The 18,528-nt window shown below is 59.3% G+C and overlaps 1 protein-coding gene across 1 annotated transcript; it reads right to left on the reverse strand.

Moving 5' to 3' along the window:
* Positions 1–671: 671 nt before the first annotated feature.
* Positions 672–15,075, reverse strand: NGFR (nerve growth factor receptor). Its single transcript, XM_074849797.1, has 6 exons — positions 14,942–15,075; positions 11,214–11,355; positions 6,452–6,811; positions 4,563–4,806; positions 3,679–3,839; positions 672–3,603 (listed from the first exon to the last, which is right to left on the reverse strand). Exons 1-6 carry the CDS (start codon positions 14,981–14,983, stop codon positions 3,302–3,304), a joined length of 1,251 nt encoding a protein of 416 aa, XP_074705898.1. The 5' UTR covers positions 14,984–15,075; the 3' UTR covers positions 672–3,301.
* Positions 15,076–18,528: the final 3,453 nt, after the last annotated feature.

Below are 18,528 nucleotides of genomic sequence, written 5' to 3' on the forward strand. Positions count from 1 at the left end.
GAGGAGGAAGCTACTCTCTTTTTCTACGTTTTTTTCCCCAACGTTGAAGGTCTCTCCTGCAGTGCCATCCCAGGGAGTGGGGCAAGAGCATGGGGATGCTGCCCAGCACCGTAGGAAGCTGTTGTACAAATCTGGATAAGTCGTGCAAAGCTCCCAACGCCACATTTCTGGCTGAGATCCGAGTCTCCTCTCCCAAGAAATCCTCCTCCATCAGATAAGATTAAACTTTACATTCCTGCTGTTTATAAGGTTAAAGTAGGAGGATGGGGAAGAAAGAAGAAAAAAAAAAAACCACCCTTGAAGGCTTTGAGGCGACCTTTCCTATCATGGATTCACAAACCTCAGTTCTTGGGGGGGTGGGAAACAAGCAGCACACCAACGTAGTGATGCTCTTTATTGGCATCCGATGGATACACAAGGACAGCTACCCACCCGGCCGGCGCAGCGGCCTGCTACCCCCCGTGCATCGCCCCCCCCCACCTCATGCTGCTCACACCCCACCCACAAACCCCCCAAACTCCTTCTACGACGGCTATTTCTTCACCGTAAAACTTCCTAATGAATCGGCACTGGTATTACAGAGGGGTGAGTGGAGAAACACACGTTCTTTGTACAACAGAAACATTAGAAAAGGACACAAAACGTACCGACGAGCACTAACTTTGGCTTGGTTTTCCCTCCTGGTTTTTTTTTTTGTTTGTTTTATTTATTTCCTGCAACCAGGGATTTGAGGCATCCCCCGGCTTCTCTTTGGATGCTGAGTTTGTCTCAGTTTCCTCAGCCCTGAGGAAATCCCTTTACTATGGCAATTGAAACCTGAGACCATGGCAATATTGTCCTGAAGAAAATAAATTTCCAGCTGGCAAGATATGGCCAGGTTGGCTTGTCAGACTGAATCGGGCAGTTTGTTTTGCTTTTGATCTGGGCACTTTATTCCAGTTGCCCTCAGTTCATATTTGAGTCATTTCACCAAAAAAAGGGATCGATGGAAAGAACCTGACGATAACCAACACTTAAATTCATCCAAAAGCATCCCTGTGGATGGCTTGGTCTGGCAGGAGCTGGCACCCCAGGCGGGGGTTTGCGAGCCAGAGTCGTCCACTGCAAGTGGGATTGCAAATTTGGGGCAGTTTCCTTGGATTTTAGTGACGGGAGAGGTTTGACACTCAGACGTGGGACTCACAGCCCTGTCAGGGCCAAGTGTTTCTAACCAACGGGTTTGGCATGGGCAGCCAGCGGCCAGTGTCACAGGGGTTGTTTCTCTGAAGGGATCTTTGCTCTTTTGCTGCACGAGGGCAGGAGGCATCGAATATCCCATCCTGGAGATCCAGATTCAGCCTGTCCTGCTTTATCACCCAAAGCACATGGGGCAAAATTCCCAAAAGCTTTTGAAGGACCTGGGTGCTCAAATCCTGTTGACGCAGGCTCCAATCCCTCGGCAAGCACTGAGCTCTCCCTCCTGACACCCGGCAACTCTGCCGGGAGCAGCCACATCCTTCCATGTTCCCAAGTTTCTCATGGACCTGCTGCAGTGATTTTTGGGGTGTACATGTTTCCCTGCTTCCCCATTGAGTCTTTAAGGCCAGAAACGAGGTGGGACCAAAGGCTTGGGCTGCAAAATGAAGGCTCGCCTTGCAGGCGGAAAGGCTGTGAGGAAGAGCAGAGGAGCCAGGGCGGGCGCCATCACCCCGTGTCACACGTAGAAACATCAAGCAGTTAGTAAAACAACATGATATTATTTACAAGTCTTGCTTATCTCCTTAAGGAGGGGAGGAAAATCACCTTCTGCCTTCAGGAAAGAGTTTCTCTCTGAATCCAGAGGTGAAGGGGGAGTCTGTAAGCGCAGACGTACCGGCACTGGTGCCGTGCACCAGCTCGCCTTGCAGTCCTTCCTCTGCAAAAAACTTGTGATGCTCCAGGTGAGTGAGACATCAAAGCAGTAGCTGGGCTGGGGACATCCCCCAGGACCACCCCGGCTGCTCGGTGGCAGCTCGTGGGGGGAACAGGGTGCTCACCCACCCAGCGGCTGCTCTCCAGCATCACCCATGAGTGAGCTGGGTGCTGGGCGGGGAGTTGATATGCCAAGAAAATGCACTTATAGCTCTGGAGGCGTAGAGGCGGTGAGTGATGTCCCTTTCCCCGGGGCTGCGGTGGGGTCCTGGCAGAGGGAGGTGTTGGGGCCACCCAAGGGTGCCCTGGGGAGGCAGTTGGTGCACCGAGGGTGGGCAGCACCCGCTGTGTGCCCGGACGGAGGTGAAGGACCCACGGGGGAGCAGGCAGGGGCATTTCTGAGCCACCCTTCACAGTGCTGGAGGAGAAGGAGCCCTTACAAGCAGGGGGTCGGGACCACCAGCCCCGGCCGGGTCTGCAGGCGAGCAGGGACAGTGCAATGGTGTCAGGGTGGCTTTGCTCCTGGGTCGGTGCAGGGTGGAGATGCCGGGGCTGGTGCCAGGGGAAGGACGAGCAGAGCCCTTTTGTCATGTCCCCACTGTGGGCAGGCACTTTTTCAGCCCTTTAGACCTTCAGTGTCCCCCCTGTGTAGCTCCAGCATCCCCAGGTGAGCTGGGCACTGGCAAGGGAGGTCGTGGCACCCAGACGTCTGGTCCTCAATGTTCGGGTGGTCCCGGCTGCTCCTCATTGAGACCAAACGCTGGCAGCCCTGGGGAGCGTGTGCAGGGGCTGCGCCCCCCAAATTTCACAGTGTAGGTTGAGCTGCTGGAAGCCAAGTCCTTTCCCCCAGCCCACTTGTCATGGCACGGCCTGGCCGTAGGACCAGCCCCCTCCCCAAATCCTGGTACAGCAGCTCCAGTGCTCTTCATGCCCAGCCCAGCCCTGCCCTTCACCTGCGGTTTGGGGAAAGCAGCTGGATTTCAGGGCATTAGAGGGGAGCAGGAGATAGAGGCAGGGTGGGCCAAGGAGGAAGGGCAGGAGGAAGAGGAGAACTGGAGCCCCAAGGAGGAAGGAGAAGGGCTGGAAGGGGAGAGAGGGCTGAGAGGCGGTGCTCATTCCTGTGTCCATCTGTCCAGCCTCACGGGGCTGCAGAGGATGCCCTGGCAGCAGATGGGCTTTGGGTGTTGAATCTCAACACCCGACCCGCTTATGGGCTGCCGGGGGGAGTTGGCGTTGGGAGGGGGCGATACCGAAAACAGGAGCTCAGTGCATATAGGACTGTAAATTGGGGGGGCCCGGGGAGCCCCCACTTCCTTCCCACCCTCCCCTCCGGGGCTCTTGTTGCCAGGGAGGGGAGAGGCAAAGGGAAGAAGGGGGAAGGGGACCCCACGGGGCTGCCCCGGGCCACCCTTCAGACAGGGGAGGTGGCGGTGGACTCGCTGTACAAGCTCTCGGCGATGTCCCCGCGCTGGATCTTGCGCAGGGCAGTGAGCAGGGCGTCGAGGGTGGCCGTCTCCTTGGAGGACCAGTCGGCCAGGAGAGCCCGGGCAGGCGATTCCTCCCGGGTGAAGGAGTCTATGAGATCCTCTTTGTAGCCCAGCTCCTCAGCCAGCTGCCTCCACGTCTCCTCCACAGAGCTGCCCAGCAGCTTCTCCACCTCCTCCTGCTTGCTGGGTGGCAGGTTGGTGTAGAGGTTCCCATCTCCTTTGGGGGCTGGGAAGGATGAAGGAGCGTTAAACCCATCCCTGAGGTGCCCTTGCCCACCCTGTAGCCCCCACTTCGCCCTACCTGGCCCCTGGGTGCTCTGGCTGGGCGGCTGCTGGTCGTGCAGGCTCTGGCTGTCCACCGAGATGCCGCTGTCGCTGTGCAGCTTCTCCCCCTCCGGCGAAGGCGTCTGGTTCACCGGGCGGTTGTTGGCCCCTTGCTTGTTCTGTTTGCAGTTGTTCCACCTGCAGGGAGAGGTGCAGGGAGGTGACAGCCGGCGGTGACATCCCCCAGGCAGGGAGCACATTTGTTGCTTTGTCACCCTTTCTTAGAACCACTTCTCCCAGGGAGAAGTGTTTCTCCTGCAGCCTCAAACCTCTCCAGGATGGTGCTGGATTGGTTTAAACTGTCATTTACAGCTGCCAAGCGAGTGCTGAGCTCCTGAGCTTCGCGAGGGATCAGGGCAGGGCTTCCTTCTGCGTGGATCTGCTGCAAAAATGTGGCTGTGCTGCCAGAGCACACCGGAGTCCCGGGGCTGCCTGTGGGTTCCCCCCTGCCTGTGGGTCTCCCCCCACCCCCAGGGTGCCTCCAGCCCAGGGTGCTGGGGAGCTGCTGAGCCAGCCCTGGCTTGCCCAGGCAGATGCAAACCCAGCACACCAGGGATGAGCTGCTGAGCATGATCGGCCGTGACGGCTGCCCGCAGCGTGCCAGAACAAGAAGGAGCCAGGTGGGGGGCAGATTGCAATGAGGGCTCCCCCACCCTGCACCCCCACCCTGCTGCCATCTCCCTTTCACCCCTCAACTGCCTGATTTCTCATGCATTTTTGGAAATCCACCTCCTACCCACCCAGCCTGGTCCCCTCCCTCCCTTGTTGGTGACAGCGGGACCTCCAAGGAGGGGGACACAGTCTGCTTCCTACTACCCAAATCCTCTGCTATGACCCCACGGTGCTGCCATGGTCCTCTACCTTTTGAAAGCGATGTAGGCCACCAGCCCCACCACCACGGCTGCCAGGATGGAGCAGTAGACAGGGATGAGGTTGTCGGCCGTGCCGCGGCTCACAACGGGCTGCGAGCTGCCCATGATGGTGGTGACGGTGTCTGCCAGGGTGCTGGGCATCACTTCAGTGTTGAAGGGGTCCCTGGTGATGGGCTCCGGGCTGTCGGAGCCTCCCAGGGATGGTGTGTGTGTTGTCCAGCGAGGGTGCAGGTCTGCCAGGCAGGAGGAGAAAAAAATGAGAATAATTAGTCACGCAGCCAGCCATGCTTTGTGGTGGGTGAATTGTTGAAGGGACAATGATCTCTGCAGGGATCTTCTTCCAGAGGTGCCAGCTCTGCCCCATCCCCTTGTCCCCAGACTTGGCCTTATGGTCAGTGTGAGGTTAATGATTGGACTATATGATCTTCAAGGTCTTTTTCCAACCAAGATGATTCTGTGAAACCACCATGTTCCCTGGCCCCAGGTAGCACCAGCGTCCCTGGTCCCCAGGACAAGGTGGAGCTGTCCCCTGCCCTGAATGGCTGATGGTGCCCGGTTGTGGCTGGACACGGACATGACTTTGAAAGCTCTTCTTTCCCAGCGTTCGGTTTGCTCAAGTCCTGCAGCTCTTCCCACCATGTGCAAGCTGCAAACTGAGCCCTGGGCTCCCATCGCTGGTACCGAAGCCCAGGGAAGCAGCTCCAGCTGCCTCCCCTCCACCTTACACCTGTGTAAGGCAACCCAGCTGCCTCTGCAGCTCGCACGGAGCCGGGTTCACCCTCTGCCAGCACCACCAGAGCCTGGATTTGCCCCTTTCCCGGCCCCTGCCTGTAGCCCTGCACCCCACCAGCCCGGCCCTGTTTGGGAGTGACCCCGTTCCTGCCGCACCCAGGCGTGTCCCGCCGAGCGACTGGATCCGTCTTGTCTTGCCCCAGGGAAACGCTCTCACCTGCAGCTGCCCCATCCCCTCCCCTGGGTGCCGGCTCCCTCCCAACCCCCCCAGGCCCCTCTCCAGGGTCCATAGGACCAAGCGGGTGCCACAGCAGGTTTCTGGCACCTCACTTCGCCGGCCCTCCGGCTGGACCCTGCTGCCCTTTTGGAGCGGCGCTTTGGTGGCCGCTGTGGCCATTTCCAGCAGGGCCCCGCTGCCGGCTAACAAAGCTGGCCCTGTGCTCCTTGACTTATGGCTCCATTTACTCAACCCTTTCAAGGGAGCTACGCTGGCTGCCCCCGTGCTGTGAATCAGCGGCGCCCGGGACAAAGCTCTTTTCTCCCCGGTCGGGTTTGGGGCAGGGAATCGCGCTGCTGCTGCCAAGAAGCAACCGGGGTGTCCCCAGCCGAAGCAGCCCTGGGGGGCTGTGCATGGCAGCAGGGTACGGGCTGGCACGGCTGCCCGTGAGTGATGCTCTCCCCCTTCCTTCCCTTGGGCACCAAACCCTCCTGGGCTGTCCCCTGGCTCTTCGGGGCAGTTAATTCCCATCAGAAACCCATCAGCTGCCAAGTTCCCTCCTGATGAAGGCTAAGGCAGCGGCGAGCGTGGCATCTGAGACTGGTGAACATCTTGGCTCTGCTTGCTGTTCCAAAAGCCACCCAGCAGAGTGTCTGCACCCACAGCAGCCTCCTGCCCAGGAAGCCCCTGGAAAGGGCTGGGCAGACCCTGGGGCTGGGCATTTGCCAGGGAGATGAGGGCTCAGGAAGCTGTATTCTGCAATGTCCGAGGGCTGGGGGTCTCCACTGGACACCGGGGTCCTCTCCTCCAAACCCAGGGACATGCCCTGGCTGTGGTGCAAAGGGAAACTGAGGCAGGGAGTGCTACAGGAGACTCGGCAAACCCCCTCTCCCCTCTGCAACGGCTCTCCACGAAAAAACCAGCGTTACCTCTGCATTCGGCATCCGAGATGGCCGTGCACTCCTTCACCATCACTTCATTCTCCTCGCAGGTGGTGCAGGGCAGGCAGGGGTCCACGAAGTTGGCTTCACTGGAGAAGGTGCCCTCGGGACACTCCTCGCAGACCGTGTCCTGCGAGTCCTGGCAGGGGAACATGAGGCCGAAGCCCACCTCGCACACCCGGCACTCCTTGCAGCTCCCGCTCAGCTCGTCCTGGTAGTAGCCGTAGGCGCAGCGGCACACGGCGTCGTCGGACTCCACGCAGGGCGCAGACATGCTCTGCAGCCCCACGCACTGCGTGCAGGGCTTGCACGGCTCCGTGGCGCTCACCGTGTCCGAGTAGGTGACGCCTGGCAGGGGACAGAGGGTGAGGTGAGCAGGGTCCCAGCATGATGTCCTTGTCCCTGTGGCCACTTTGCTCCCTGGCGCTGGCTTTGTCCCATCCCCAAGTGCTGCCGGGCCAGGGAGATGGGCTTGTGCAGTGGCTGCTGGCTGGGACCATCTCTCCTTTCACCATTTTTCCCCTCCTCCAGGCCAGAGGGAGAGGTGTCCCCCCCTCTGCAGCCCCCCAACACCACCAAGTATCCCCCAACCCACAAGCCTACACTTCCCATTTACAGCTACCCCCTTTCTGGAGCAATTCCTGGATGCTGCCCTCGACGTCCCCATCCCAGTGCTCAGTGCCTGTGTCCCCACACAATTATCCCTGCTCCCGGCCGGAGCACCAGCCCCATTTTTGACCTCTGGATGGTCCCCGTGGGCATCCTACAGCCATCGATGCTCCCCAGCATCCCAAATGCATTCTCCTCCACATCCTGCCCGGGGGGTCCCTCAGGGCATCACCACCCTGTGCCCCCCTCCTCGGCCACGTGTCCCCAGCGTGGGGCGTGATGCGAACAGGAGGTTACAACACTAATTGCTGACTCTCCTCTGACCCTGGGGCTTCTTGCTCTCTGGTTTCATCCTGCAGGACTGACTCTGCCAGGGAAATCAATCCTCCCGCAGCCCGGCAAGCCGCCCCCACGCTCCCTCCCTCCTCCTGCCCGCTCCCAAAGGTGTTTGAAGATATTTTTAGCCTGGGAAGACGGGTCAGCTCCCATCCTGGAGGGCACAGCTGCTGTCACTGCGTTGGCTGCCTCCCACTGATCCCGCCACAGCCCGTGCTACCGCAACACCCCGCCTTCCCTTGTCCGAAATGCCGGGGGAAAGTCCAGCCTCCTTGATGGAGAAGGTGTTGGGGAGCTCAACCACAATCCCCCTGCTAGCCCTGCTCCTCGGGAAGGAATCCAGCCACATGCTAATCTTTAATTACCTGCCTGTCTCCCGAGGATGACCGTGGGAGACGGCAATTCCCACCCTCAGTGACCTCCAGCCTCCCTGGGTGGCCAAGAAGAGACTGAGCCCTGGACAGGCTCAGGGCAGAGCTGTTCTGGTGCTTCATTTTTGGCTGTTTTGAAGATAGAGGGGAAAGAAGAGCCCCAAGACCCTGGTGGTGGGCAGATTTAGCACCTCCTGCGCAGGAGGAGGGGGATGGAGGTGCCATCCCAGGCTCAGTGGCTGCTTTCCCACCATGGCTCAACCACAGCAAACCCTGAGCAGTGACAGCCGTGACATTGCCACCCCCCCAACACTTCCCTCCGCCCCGTGCCTGTGTCTGGGGGTCCTGCTCCTCTCTCAGGGACGGCCCTGTGCCCTCCCTGCAACTGCAGGACCCTGGGGATGAACCTGCTCCGCTGCTGCTTGCCCTGAGCCACTGCCTTGGCTCTGTCCCGGGGTGGCCAAGCAGCCCCTGCCCCACTGCCCAGCTGAGCGAGCAGAGCCAGTGCAGCACCGGGTCGACCGCCGGCATGCACAGCTCCCATTAACCTGGGCTCATCCTTTGCATTATTCTGAATTATTGATAGGCACCATTAGAGTGGGGAAGTGGCCAGGAAAGGCATACGGCTGAGTGGGCACATTTTCAGTGGCAGCAAGGTATCTGAGCTGAGCAATTACAGCTGAGATTCAAACAGGGCCCCCTCCCTCCCGCCCGCGGCGATGGAGGCTGGCGAAGGGGATAAATAAATCATGAGGCAGCAATCAGGGGTGGCTGGCAAGAGGAGGAGGGGAGAAGGAAAATTATAATAAAAAACAAGCAAGTGGCCATTTGGGCTAATGCAGGGACCCTCTCCTCCAGCTCCCCCGCATCCGCTGGCTTTGGCAGGGGTGGCGCTTTGGTTGTAGCAAATTTTTGCAAAATAATTTGGCTGGTGAATCAGGAAGACATCCAAGGTGAGAGCTCGGAGGCAGCCTGGGGTGGAGGTGGGGATCTCGGCGGCCCAGGGCTGTGCCCACATTCCTCCCCAGCGGCTCACCCTTGGCAGGCAGGGCGCTTTGCCGGGACCGGGGCTGCCTGCGCCTGCCCAGCACCCACGGCAGCAGGATCCAGCATGAACCCAGGTCCAGAAGGACCCTCTCCCCATCCCGGTGAGGGCTGATGATGGGGTTTGTAGGTCTCTTTTTCTCCCCACCCCAAAATCCCACTCTCGACCCACAGGAGAGCTGAGGGAACGTTTGCCCCTTTGCAGTACCTGCACCCATAAGTCACCCCATGGCCACCCCCACCCAGCAGCTCCCAGCTGACGAGCTTCTGGAGATTAGTCCGTGCTGCTGTTAATGAAAGAATAAAAAGGCTACAGCTGGGGCAGGGCTGGGGTATAAAGCAGGAGGGTTTGCAGGGGATTTATCTTGGTTATGGCTCTTCAGTTTGTCTGTTGCTTCCTTCTTTGAGGTAGTTGAGGGGGGTGTGTTCCCCCTTAGTGCTGCTTCTTTTTGGGGTGATAGGGGCCTGATCCTGCCCTGAGGTGTACCCCATGCTGCTGTGCAGTTGGGTAAGTGAGGGGGATCCCATGTAGTAGATATTCCTAAGCAAGGGGTGGTGAGGCTGGGAGTTGCTGGGATGCAGATCAAGGGGTGTGGGGAAACTGGGGCATGGAGAGGGGGACTGGCAGCTGCCCGGAGGCCAGGAGGTCTCGGCCTTTCTGGTCCATCAACAGCAAAGCTAAGCAGGGCACAAAGCACTGCTCTGGGGTTTTGCTCTCGGTCTGGGTGCGATGCTGGGAGGCCTTGGGGCTGCAGGTCGTTCCTGGCTGCTCTCATCCTGCAGGGATGGAGGAAGGGCCCATTCCCTTTTGTCCTGGTGCTTTGCAGCTCAGCTCCCCGACCCAGCAGAGCTGCTGCCTGATATTAATCTCCCCGCACAAATGCAAGCGCCTGGCCTGGGGTGACGTGGGGCTGGGATGTAAACTAGAGCAGTGGCACTTGAACCCTCACCCCAGCTGATACACAGACTTCCAGCACCGCACTGAGGTCACAGTCCTGGTCTCTCCATAACCTCCACACCCCCTGTCCTCCAGGGAGGGTGAAATTCCCTTTATCCCTTCAGTTTCCAAAAAGGAATCAGGGAGACAAGTCATCTGCCAGCCTGGAAGTGCAGGTAGAGGGAAATGGGTTCATCTGAGCATCCCCAGGAACACAAAGTGACCCTCTGGATTTACAGTCCTGCACACCCAGGAGCTGGAGCCTCCCACCCCAGGCAGGGTCCCTGCAGGAGGGGCTCAGGGGGATGGATGGCACCTCGCAGCAAGATGGGGCTGAGCCTGTTACAGCCCGAGAGGGAGCGAGCCCACCGTGCCTGGCGGTGTTATCCTGTGCAGCAGCCCCAAGGTTGCAGCTGGGGGGATTCAGCCCCTGCAGCCAGGCACAGGGAGGGTAAGTGCTGTTCATCGATTTTGCAGGAAAGCAGAGGTATTTTTAGCACTGCCCTGCTGCTGCTCCGTCCCCTGCTCCGTGCTTGCTCTGCTTACGCTGCTTCTCCCCCCGCCACCTCGCTCTAGACTTTACCTCCTCTTTGCTCCCCCACAGCCACACTCTTTTCCTTCCCCCTCTCAAATCACATCCCTGGAGCAATCTGGGCTTGGCTGGCACAGCTTTTCCTACAAATACTTGTCCTCGGGCCTTCAAAGGGTTTGCAGCAGTAAATTTGAAGGACAGATTGCTTATGCCTATCATGGCATTGTTTAAACAGTAATAGTTGGACCACTTCATCTGTAAGCATTTAAGCAGGTCTCCAGCACACATCTCTGACCGACATTTATGAAGCATTTGACATAGGCAATGTGCCTGGAGTTGGCCAGGAGAAAACTGTTCCCCTCTCTCTTGGGGACCTATGTGGTTTGCTTCTCCCCTCTCAAACTTGCTTTAATTTTGCAGTCTTTACAAGGTTTAAAAAAAAATAAAAAATAGAGGTGGCTCATTGGGAGACATCCGTGTGTCTGGATCAGAGACCAATGTGCAGCTGGTGTTGGGAGGGGAATTTTTTGGAGGTGGATGCTGATCATGAGCCTGTAGCCAGGGAGGGGAACAGTGCTGGAAGGGGGATCTGCAACTGTGTCTGGTACCAACAGGTCCTAAAATGGGGAGATGCTGCATTCGTGGCTGGGATTTGCAGGGCAGATGCTTTGGGAGATGCTGGAAGTAACCCCAATGTCAGTGCAGTTGGGTGGCCTGGGAAGACTGTGCCTGGGGTGGAGCTGATCTCCACAAGGGTGTGTGCAGAAAGATGGAAGCCAACAGCACAAATTGTGCCCAAGCAACGCTTCCAGGAGATAAAGAGGATGTGCTTGGGGAAACCCAAGTACTTGTTAATGCCCATGGTCCCCAAAGCCCCCCCAGGCCCTGTGTGGCTCTCTGCAGAGGGGAGTGGGTACTCACTGTCCAGGCAGGGCTCGCAGACGGTCTGGTTGACCCCACAGGGCTGCACCACCCCCTCGCCCAGGTTGCAGGCTTTGCAGCACTCCCCGCTTGTCGTGTACATCTTGGTGAAGCACTTGTCCTTGGAGCCCCAGGTAGGTCCCTGGGGGAGAAAACAAAGCCAGGAGGTGACCCTTGTTATGGGACCCTCCCTGAAAGGGCAGGCAGAGAAATGCATCGCACCCACGTAGGGTCCTGCTCTGGGGTGGACATCCCATGTTGGCACTAAAAGGGACTCAAATTAAATACAGGTCTTGGGAGAAATGACTTTCCTATGCAAAACTCGCTCATCAGGAAAGCCCCTGCCAAGTGCTGCTGCTGGAGGGAAGTCAGGAAAGCCCATGTATCCACGGTCTGGGCTGGTGGGTATTTGGGGGGAATGTGGGCTTTTCTGCAGTTACAACATTGTTTGTTCTTGTCTCTCACCATCTTCAAGGATGCTTTGCCATCCTGATGGGCTCAGCCCTTCCCAGCCTGGGGGAAGTCAGGGCACTGCCTGCCACGATGGAGGGTTTGGAGAGGTGGGCTGGCAGCTCTGCACAGCGCTCTTGCTGCATGTGGGGATCAGAAATCAGACCCCGCGATGGAAATGAAGACTTTGAAGGGAGCATTGAGAGCTTCAGCACCATTACTGTCTAATGGAAGTAAGTGTATCTGCTGATAAAACCTGTTGTCACATATGGAAGCAATAAACCTGCCCCGAGCGGTGGGGGCAGAGCCACCCCGCACACACACTTTACAGCCTGGGGAGAGGGGTGTGTTTGCAGGACGGTTGCTCCCCAAAACACCTCTTGGCTGGGGCCGTGGGGTGCAGGAAGCATCTCTGCCTGGGTGCAGGGCTGTCGAGATGCTCACGGTGATCGGAGCTCTGCCAGGGCTCCTTTTGCTCCCTCTGCTCGCAGGCAGGTGTGTTCCAGGGCTGGACCATCCCTCTGCCATCCAACTAAGCTTGATTTTTTGGGGGGAAGAAACTCAGCAAATGCTTGGAGAAGCTCCCCCTCCCCGTGCATCTGGATGCCTCGTCAGCCAGTTGGCCGCCTCCTTGCACAATGCGGCGTTATGAACTCGCTGTGCATCATCCGGCAGCATCCGGCCCGGCTGAGACAATGGAGCGCCAATTATAGGCATCTGAATGACAAAGTGCTCCAATTACCCTGCGCTTGAAAGCATGTGCTCTCCTCCCTGACGCTGCTTCGCCAGCCCGGGCTGGCAGCCCTCTCCAGCGCTGGGCCCCAGCTGGGCAGGCGGGAGGGTTTGGGGGGACAGGGGGGAGCTTCCCGGCACCCCCACAGAACAGCTGGGAAATGGGTTTGGGGGTGAGGAAGGGGCTCGCCTTGCTGCACGCTGGCTGCACGCCTCTCCTGGGGGCCAGATCCGGCTCGTGGGGCTTGACAGCAAACCTGGCTGGAGCTCACCCCGTCCCAGCAGCCGTGAGCGGGGCTGGGGGAGCAGCCGAACGTGCCTGGCTATAAATAGTGCTGGGAAGACTGGGGCAGCGCAGCTGGGGCCGGCAGCAGCCAGCTCTCCCACGCCGCAGGCAGCTGCGAGCGGCTCCGTGCGCCCGCGGGGATGGGACCCGGCTGGGCCGCTTCCTCCGTGTGACACCCGGACCCCCAGCAGCTGACCCCGAGACCCCTCCAGCCACGTGTCCCCTCCTCATGAAGCAGCCAGTGCCTCCCCCCCCCCCCCCGCCAGGTCCCCCCCTCCGTGCTCCTAAATGCTGTAGAAAATGCAACTTCCAGTCCCAGGTGCTGCTCTGCCTGCGTTTCCCTTTCAGTTCTGTGTCTTGAGCACTGAAACCCCCATAAAGATTAACAAACTTATAAGAGGGGCACATGGTCTGCATTAGCCCGCTGAAATGTGCATGTTATTAACACAACTCCTGTTGACAAAGCCGCAGGTATTAACACCATAAAGCATTTTGACAGCTGGACCAAGGAGGGGGGGGGCACGGACAGAGGGTGCGAGCAACACCTCTGTAAGCTTTTAATTGCTTTTTGAGTCATGTCACTGGGTTTTTGTGCCCTAGCAGGCACCACCGGTTGAGGAGATGGCCTCGGAGGAAGCCAGTCAAAACGGGAGTTTGGCGCAGCACCATTAGCTCCGGAGCCCTGGCACGGAAAATCGCTTCACACCGGAGCGGGGAAGGGAGGGGATGCTACAGCTGGAGGTGGGCCCAGCGGCAAGCCTGGATCCGAACCGCCCGTGAGCCTGACAGATGGGCTCTGCCTTTCTTGGCCAAGTATCCTGTCTAGGAAAGGCCAAACCTCTGGCTCTGAGCAATCCCCAAACTTTGGGCAGCAGAGAAAGCCACGTCTGAGGGCTGTGGGTCCAGCCAACCTTCGGCGCGGCAGGACCGGGAGGGCTCTGCCTCTTCCCACACGGAGCTACCGGCCAAGCAGCACAAGGTAAAGAGCAACGTGCTTGGGGTGGCCCCAGGGCTGTAGCCACAGCTGTGGGTGCACATCTGGACCTGCCTGGGTGAGGGCTCAGCAGAGCAGTCGGGCTGCCCCCATGCACACCCTCCATCCTTACCGGCTCGGCAGGTTTAATCCTGGGGCGTAAGTTCAGCCCCAAGGCAGTGGGTGCCCCAGCTGGTGACAGCTGAGCTCAGCCCTGACCCGGGGAGGCAGCTGCGGAGATTTGGGGGTCACTGAATCCCAGCCCTGCTGCGGATGGGTAATTCCTTGAGGTGAAATAATTTGAATCTATATGGTTGGGACAGCTCTTGCCCTTCCTGCCACCCGCTTGCTGTCACAAGCATCCCCAGCCCGGTCCCATGGCTGGTACCGTGGGTGTACAGGCGAAGGAGACCCTCCGGCACGGAGCCACAAACACTGCTCTCCTCCTCAGTCTCTGCACGAAACCACTAAAGCACCGGCTCTAATATCCTGCCCGAAAGGTGTCTTGCAGCCTAAGGCAACCTCGGGGACCCCTGTCAAATCATTCCCCGACAAAAACGCTGTTTCTGCCCCAGGTAGGTCCATGCCCTGTGCCCACCTACCTGCCCTGCTCCTGGTCTTTCCCTCTCTCCTTGCCCCCCATGCCCATCCTGCCCATCCCGGGGGCTCACGGAGAGAGGGGGGGGGGGGGGGGGGACGACGACGACGGGAAGAGGGTCTCACCCTTCACTTTGGGCAGCGAGTTTGGTGCTGGGAAGGTCTAAGGGAGATTTTGGGGATGGGGGAAGGCAGGAGATGAGGGCACTGGGGTGTGGGTGGCTTCCTCCCTCCCACCCCCGCTGACTGAGGGCTCTGTCATCCCTTTTTCCTGGGTAAAAGGGATGACAGAGCTCAGTGCAGCGGGCTCAGAGGGGCTGCACAAGCCATCCCTGGGGGTCCCCCATCACCACCCACCTCCTTGGACCCCCCTCTCTCCGCAGCCAGAAGTGCTCTCCTGGCACCCCCGGGCCCCCCTGCCCGGCTTCCCCCACTTCCTCCAGCCCAGCTGTCCGGTGCCTCCGGGACCCTCAAGCCCCGCACGGCGGGGACCCCCGGGACCTTCCGCCCCGTACCCTCGGGGCTCTCCATCCCGGTCCATGAAGGACCCTCCGTATCTGCCAGCCCGGGACCCCTGGGACCCTCCAAATACTCTCGGGTGATGCCTCCAGGACCCACCCCCGGCTGGTGCTCCCGGGACCCCGCGGACCCCCTGCGCTCCCCCCCGGGCTGCTGCACCCCCGCACTCACCGCCGGGAGCAGGAGCAGCAGCAGCGGCAGGAGCCCGGCCATGGTGCGCGGGGGCGGCGGGGCCGGTCACCCCCCCGAGAGCCGGTGCGCGGCCGGGGCTGCCCTCCCTCTGCCGCCCGCCGCCTCGGCGGCAGCCAGAAAAGGGCTGCAAGTCCCTCCTCCTCCTCCTCCTCCTCCTCTCCGCCCCCGGAGCATCACGGCGAGCGGCCGAGCCAGCACCCTCCTCCACCGGCACACAAAGCCCAGCCCCCCCCCCCCGCACCCCGAGCCCCCGCCGCCTTCCTACAAAGCGCTTTTGGGGTGCGCCTGCTCTCTGACCAGCCAGCTCTCTCCAGCCCCTCAATTATTCTCGTCCATCCATCTGTCTCCACGCACCCTCCTCTGCTGTCTGTCCGTCCATCCATCCTTCTTCCTCCATCCCTCAAACAGCCACATCCATCCGTCCGTCTGTCCCTTCACATCTCGCTCCAGCGCCCCCCCCACCGCTCACTGTCCCCGGGGTGGGTTTGTTAATGATATTGAGGCTCCAGGCAGGTCAGTGGCCAGGGCTGGGATGGGGTGACCAGACTTCCTCTGGCTGCGTTGGGACAAGGGACAATATCCCACGGCTGCCTGGTGACACCCCCAGGACCTGACACGGAGGAGCCCCCAGCGGGGAGCACACAGGTGATGCTGTGGTGTCCACAGCTGCCTGCTCCTCTTTGTAAATCAACCCTTGGCAGTAAAAAACCCAACATGTTGATGTCCTTCAGTTCCTAAAAAGCTCCCTGTGTGCTGCTCTCCCCTGCCCTGGCACTTCCAGCCTCTCGCAGGGCGACTGCCTGGTGTCCTGCCCAGCCCAGACCCCACAGTGATGGATGTTGGGAATGTCACAGCCTGTCCCTCATCCCGGCAAGGCCCCGCCTTGGTGTGTCAGCACCAAAAACGCCCTTTGTGGGGCTCACTGGAAGAATGAAGTGGGCTTTCTGGTGGCGTTGCTAAGGGAGGGTAGCTGGAAACGCCCAGACACACAGTCGCTGGCCCCTGGGGTGGCTCCTGCAGCCAGGATGGAGGAGAAACACCTTCCCTCTCTGCCTTTGTCCACTGCACAGTGGATTTGGCCTCGTGTCCTGCCAGCGCCAGGCATTTCCTCCCCTCTCTGGGCTCTGCAGGTGCTTTTGGAATTCCCCACAGTGATGCTCGGGTCCAGCCTTTCCCACCACCACGGCCATTTGAGCCCCCCAGCTCCTGACAGCCCCGCGGGCTCTTCCCTTGGGTCACATCTCCCTCCCTGGGCAGCAAAGCGCCCGGGGCTGAGCACAGCTCAGCAGGATTTCCTCTTGAAAAGAAAATTATCGACCTCTCGAGGCACACGGGGTCGGCTGCTCCCAGCCAGCTCGTGCTGCTCCGCCGGGCAGCCGGGAAGGGCGTTAAGGAAAGTCCCTCATTCACATCACGGTTTTGCCTTTCAATAAAATCAGACCGAAGCCAAAGCTGCCGTTTGTTCTCCGGCACAGAGACGCAGGAACACATGTGCGAACCACATGGCGATGGGTTTGCCGGCCAGAAAGTCGTGCCGGGGCCAGGTGGGGATGAGGCAGGCTGAGCCCGGGGCAGCGGGGCGCGGGATGCCCACCCGCAGATCGGATGGGCAGGCTGGGAAGGGATAAGCCAAGCATCCCGCTCTCTTTTTAACACACTGATGAATAGAAACCGGGCAAAGCTGCCTGCGGACATATGGCGGGGCTGGGCACAGCGGGGGGAGCAGCCCGGGTCTCCCGCAATTAATTTGCCTTTGCCACTCCGCCACAGCAAGTAGCAAACCCAGCTGCTTCCCTTGGCCCCCTTCAATAAATCCCTCCACCCCGCAGAGTTTTGGGGCTGTGGCCTCCCACCGCGGGATGCACTTGCGGGGACACAGGGCTTGGGGCAAGCGGGGTCCCCGAGCCACCCTCCCTGCCACCACCCCGAGCACAGGTGCTGCACAACGGCCTGACGCCAGCGTGGGGGTCACCCCGGGAAAAACCCGGTACTGGCGATGTAAAGCCGAGCCCAACAGACAGAAACGGCCGCTCCGCTGGGCTGCATCTGCACGAGGCTGGGCCGGCAGCCAGCGAAGGTAAGTGAAAACTTCTGCTCCCAGCCTAACCCTCTGCGGCTCCTTTGGTGAAGGGACTTGCTAGCGCTTTTCATTAAATCCCCACCACCGCTGTTTTTTTCCTGTTCCAGAAAGCTTTTGGCCCTTTCCTGACTCCATGAAATGCCAAAGAGCCTCCTAAAAGTCTGCTGTCACCTCTTGGAATTAAAACCAAAGGCTCCAGGGGTTTATTTGCTGGGGGAGCATCCTTTAGCCTGCTGATGGAAGAAGGGACCCCTAAGGTCAGCCAAAAGCTGCATCCACCTACAACCAGCTCCATGTGCCCGAGTGTGGCCAGTCATGCTCCCAGGGTGGCTCGTGGCCATCGAGGAGGCCCAAAACTGGGTCTCAGTGATGCTGCTGGTCCTGCTCTGCCATGGTGGGACGATGCCGCAGGGGCTGGCACAGCGCGGGCCGCTGGCAGAGCTGCGTTTGCCTTGCTGAGAGCAGGTTGGTGAGTGGTTTGGCTGCAAGCTGCCAGGCTGTAATATGAAAAGGAACTTTGGGTTTTCTTGTTGGCTCCCAACCTTCCTTCAGGCTGGGTGGGGGTCACACACGGCGGGGTTTCCCTGCTGGAGGGGCAGCACGGGGCTCCCGGCTGCTTGGCTGTTGGCACCCGGGTGGCACCACTGCCCGCAAGAGGGACAGCAGCATGCTGGCGTGCCTCTTTGCCCCCAAACAGGGAAGGTTTAATTAGCGAAAGCCCAATTACAGCTCAGTGAAATATTGCCTTAAGCCCCTTTCAAGGACAGAGCATGGAGCATCCTTGGAGTGACCGTCTCTCCCCCTCGTTATCTCTCTTCAGGCTCATCCAGGTCTTCCCCCAACCACTTCCACAGGCCAGAGGTGTCCGAGCAAACCCAGGAGACGCTTTTCCCCTCTCCTACCACCCTCGAGGGCTCATCGGAGCCCCAGAATCAGCACAAGTTAAACACTCAGTGTGAGCTCCTGCCTTCAAACTTTTTATTGATTATACTAAAAAGCGTAGGTAATTACTTTCACAACAAAGACAGTAACGCAGTAATGGTAAGTTATAAATAATGTTGAATAAATAATACACATAGGGAAAATATCATCCTGGCTGTTCACGGCCAGGGCTGAGAGCTTAAATAAAAAGCTGCAAGGAAAAGCCTGAGGGGAGCAAAAGGACTCCTGTGACCGTGGGCTGGGACGGTTTTCGGAGCAGGGGATGGCTCCTGGTGCATGACAGAGCCTGGCTGCTCCAGGGGAAGGTGAGGGGGGCCCTGCACTGCCCGTGCTGTGCTGGGAAATGTCCCTTTTGAGGGAGAAAGGGAGGAAATTTGGGGTGGAAATCAGGCTCTGGGGTTATTGCTGCTGACTTCAGTGAGGGGCTTCACCGGGAGCTATTGGAGCTCTCCTTGACGGACAGGCTTAGCAGGGTGGAGAGGAATTCATGGCAATAAGTCACCTTTTAGAAAATTCATTATAATTTTTTCAATGGAAGAAGGAA

Source organism: Strix aluco, chromosome 24 (assembly GCF_031877795.1).
Source record: "Strix aluco isolate bStrAlu1 chromosome 24, bStrAlu1.hap1, whole genome shotgun sequence".
NCBI lineage: Eukaryota > Metazoa > Chordata > Aves > Strigiformes > Strigidae > Strix > Strix aluco.

Excerpts from the sequence above, each read along its gene's own strand:
- NGFR (XM_074849797.1), bottom strand. The coding sequence starts at position 14,983 with ATGGCCGGGCTCCTGCCGCTGCTGCTGCTCCTGCTCCCGGCG. Across the intron at positions 11,356-14,941 it reads TGCTGCTCCTGCTCCCGGCG|GGACCTACCTGGGGCTCCAA; the intron begins GTGAGTGCGGGG and ends TTTCTCCCCCAG. Across the intron at positions 6,812-11,213 it reads CTGCGAGCCCTGCCTGGACA|GCGTCACCTACTCGGACACG; the intron begins GTGAGTACCCAC and ends GTCCCCTGCCAG.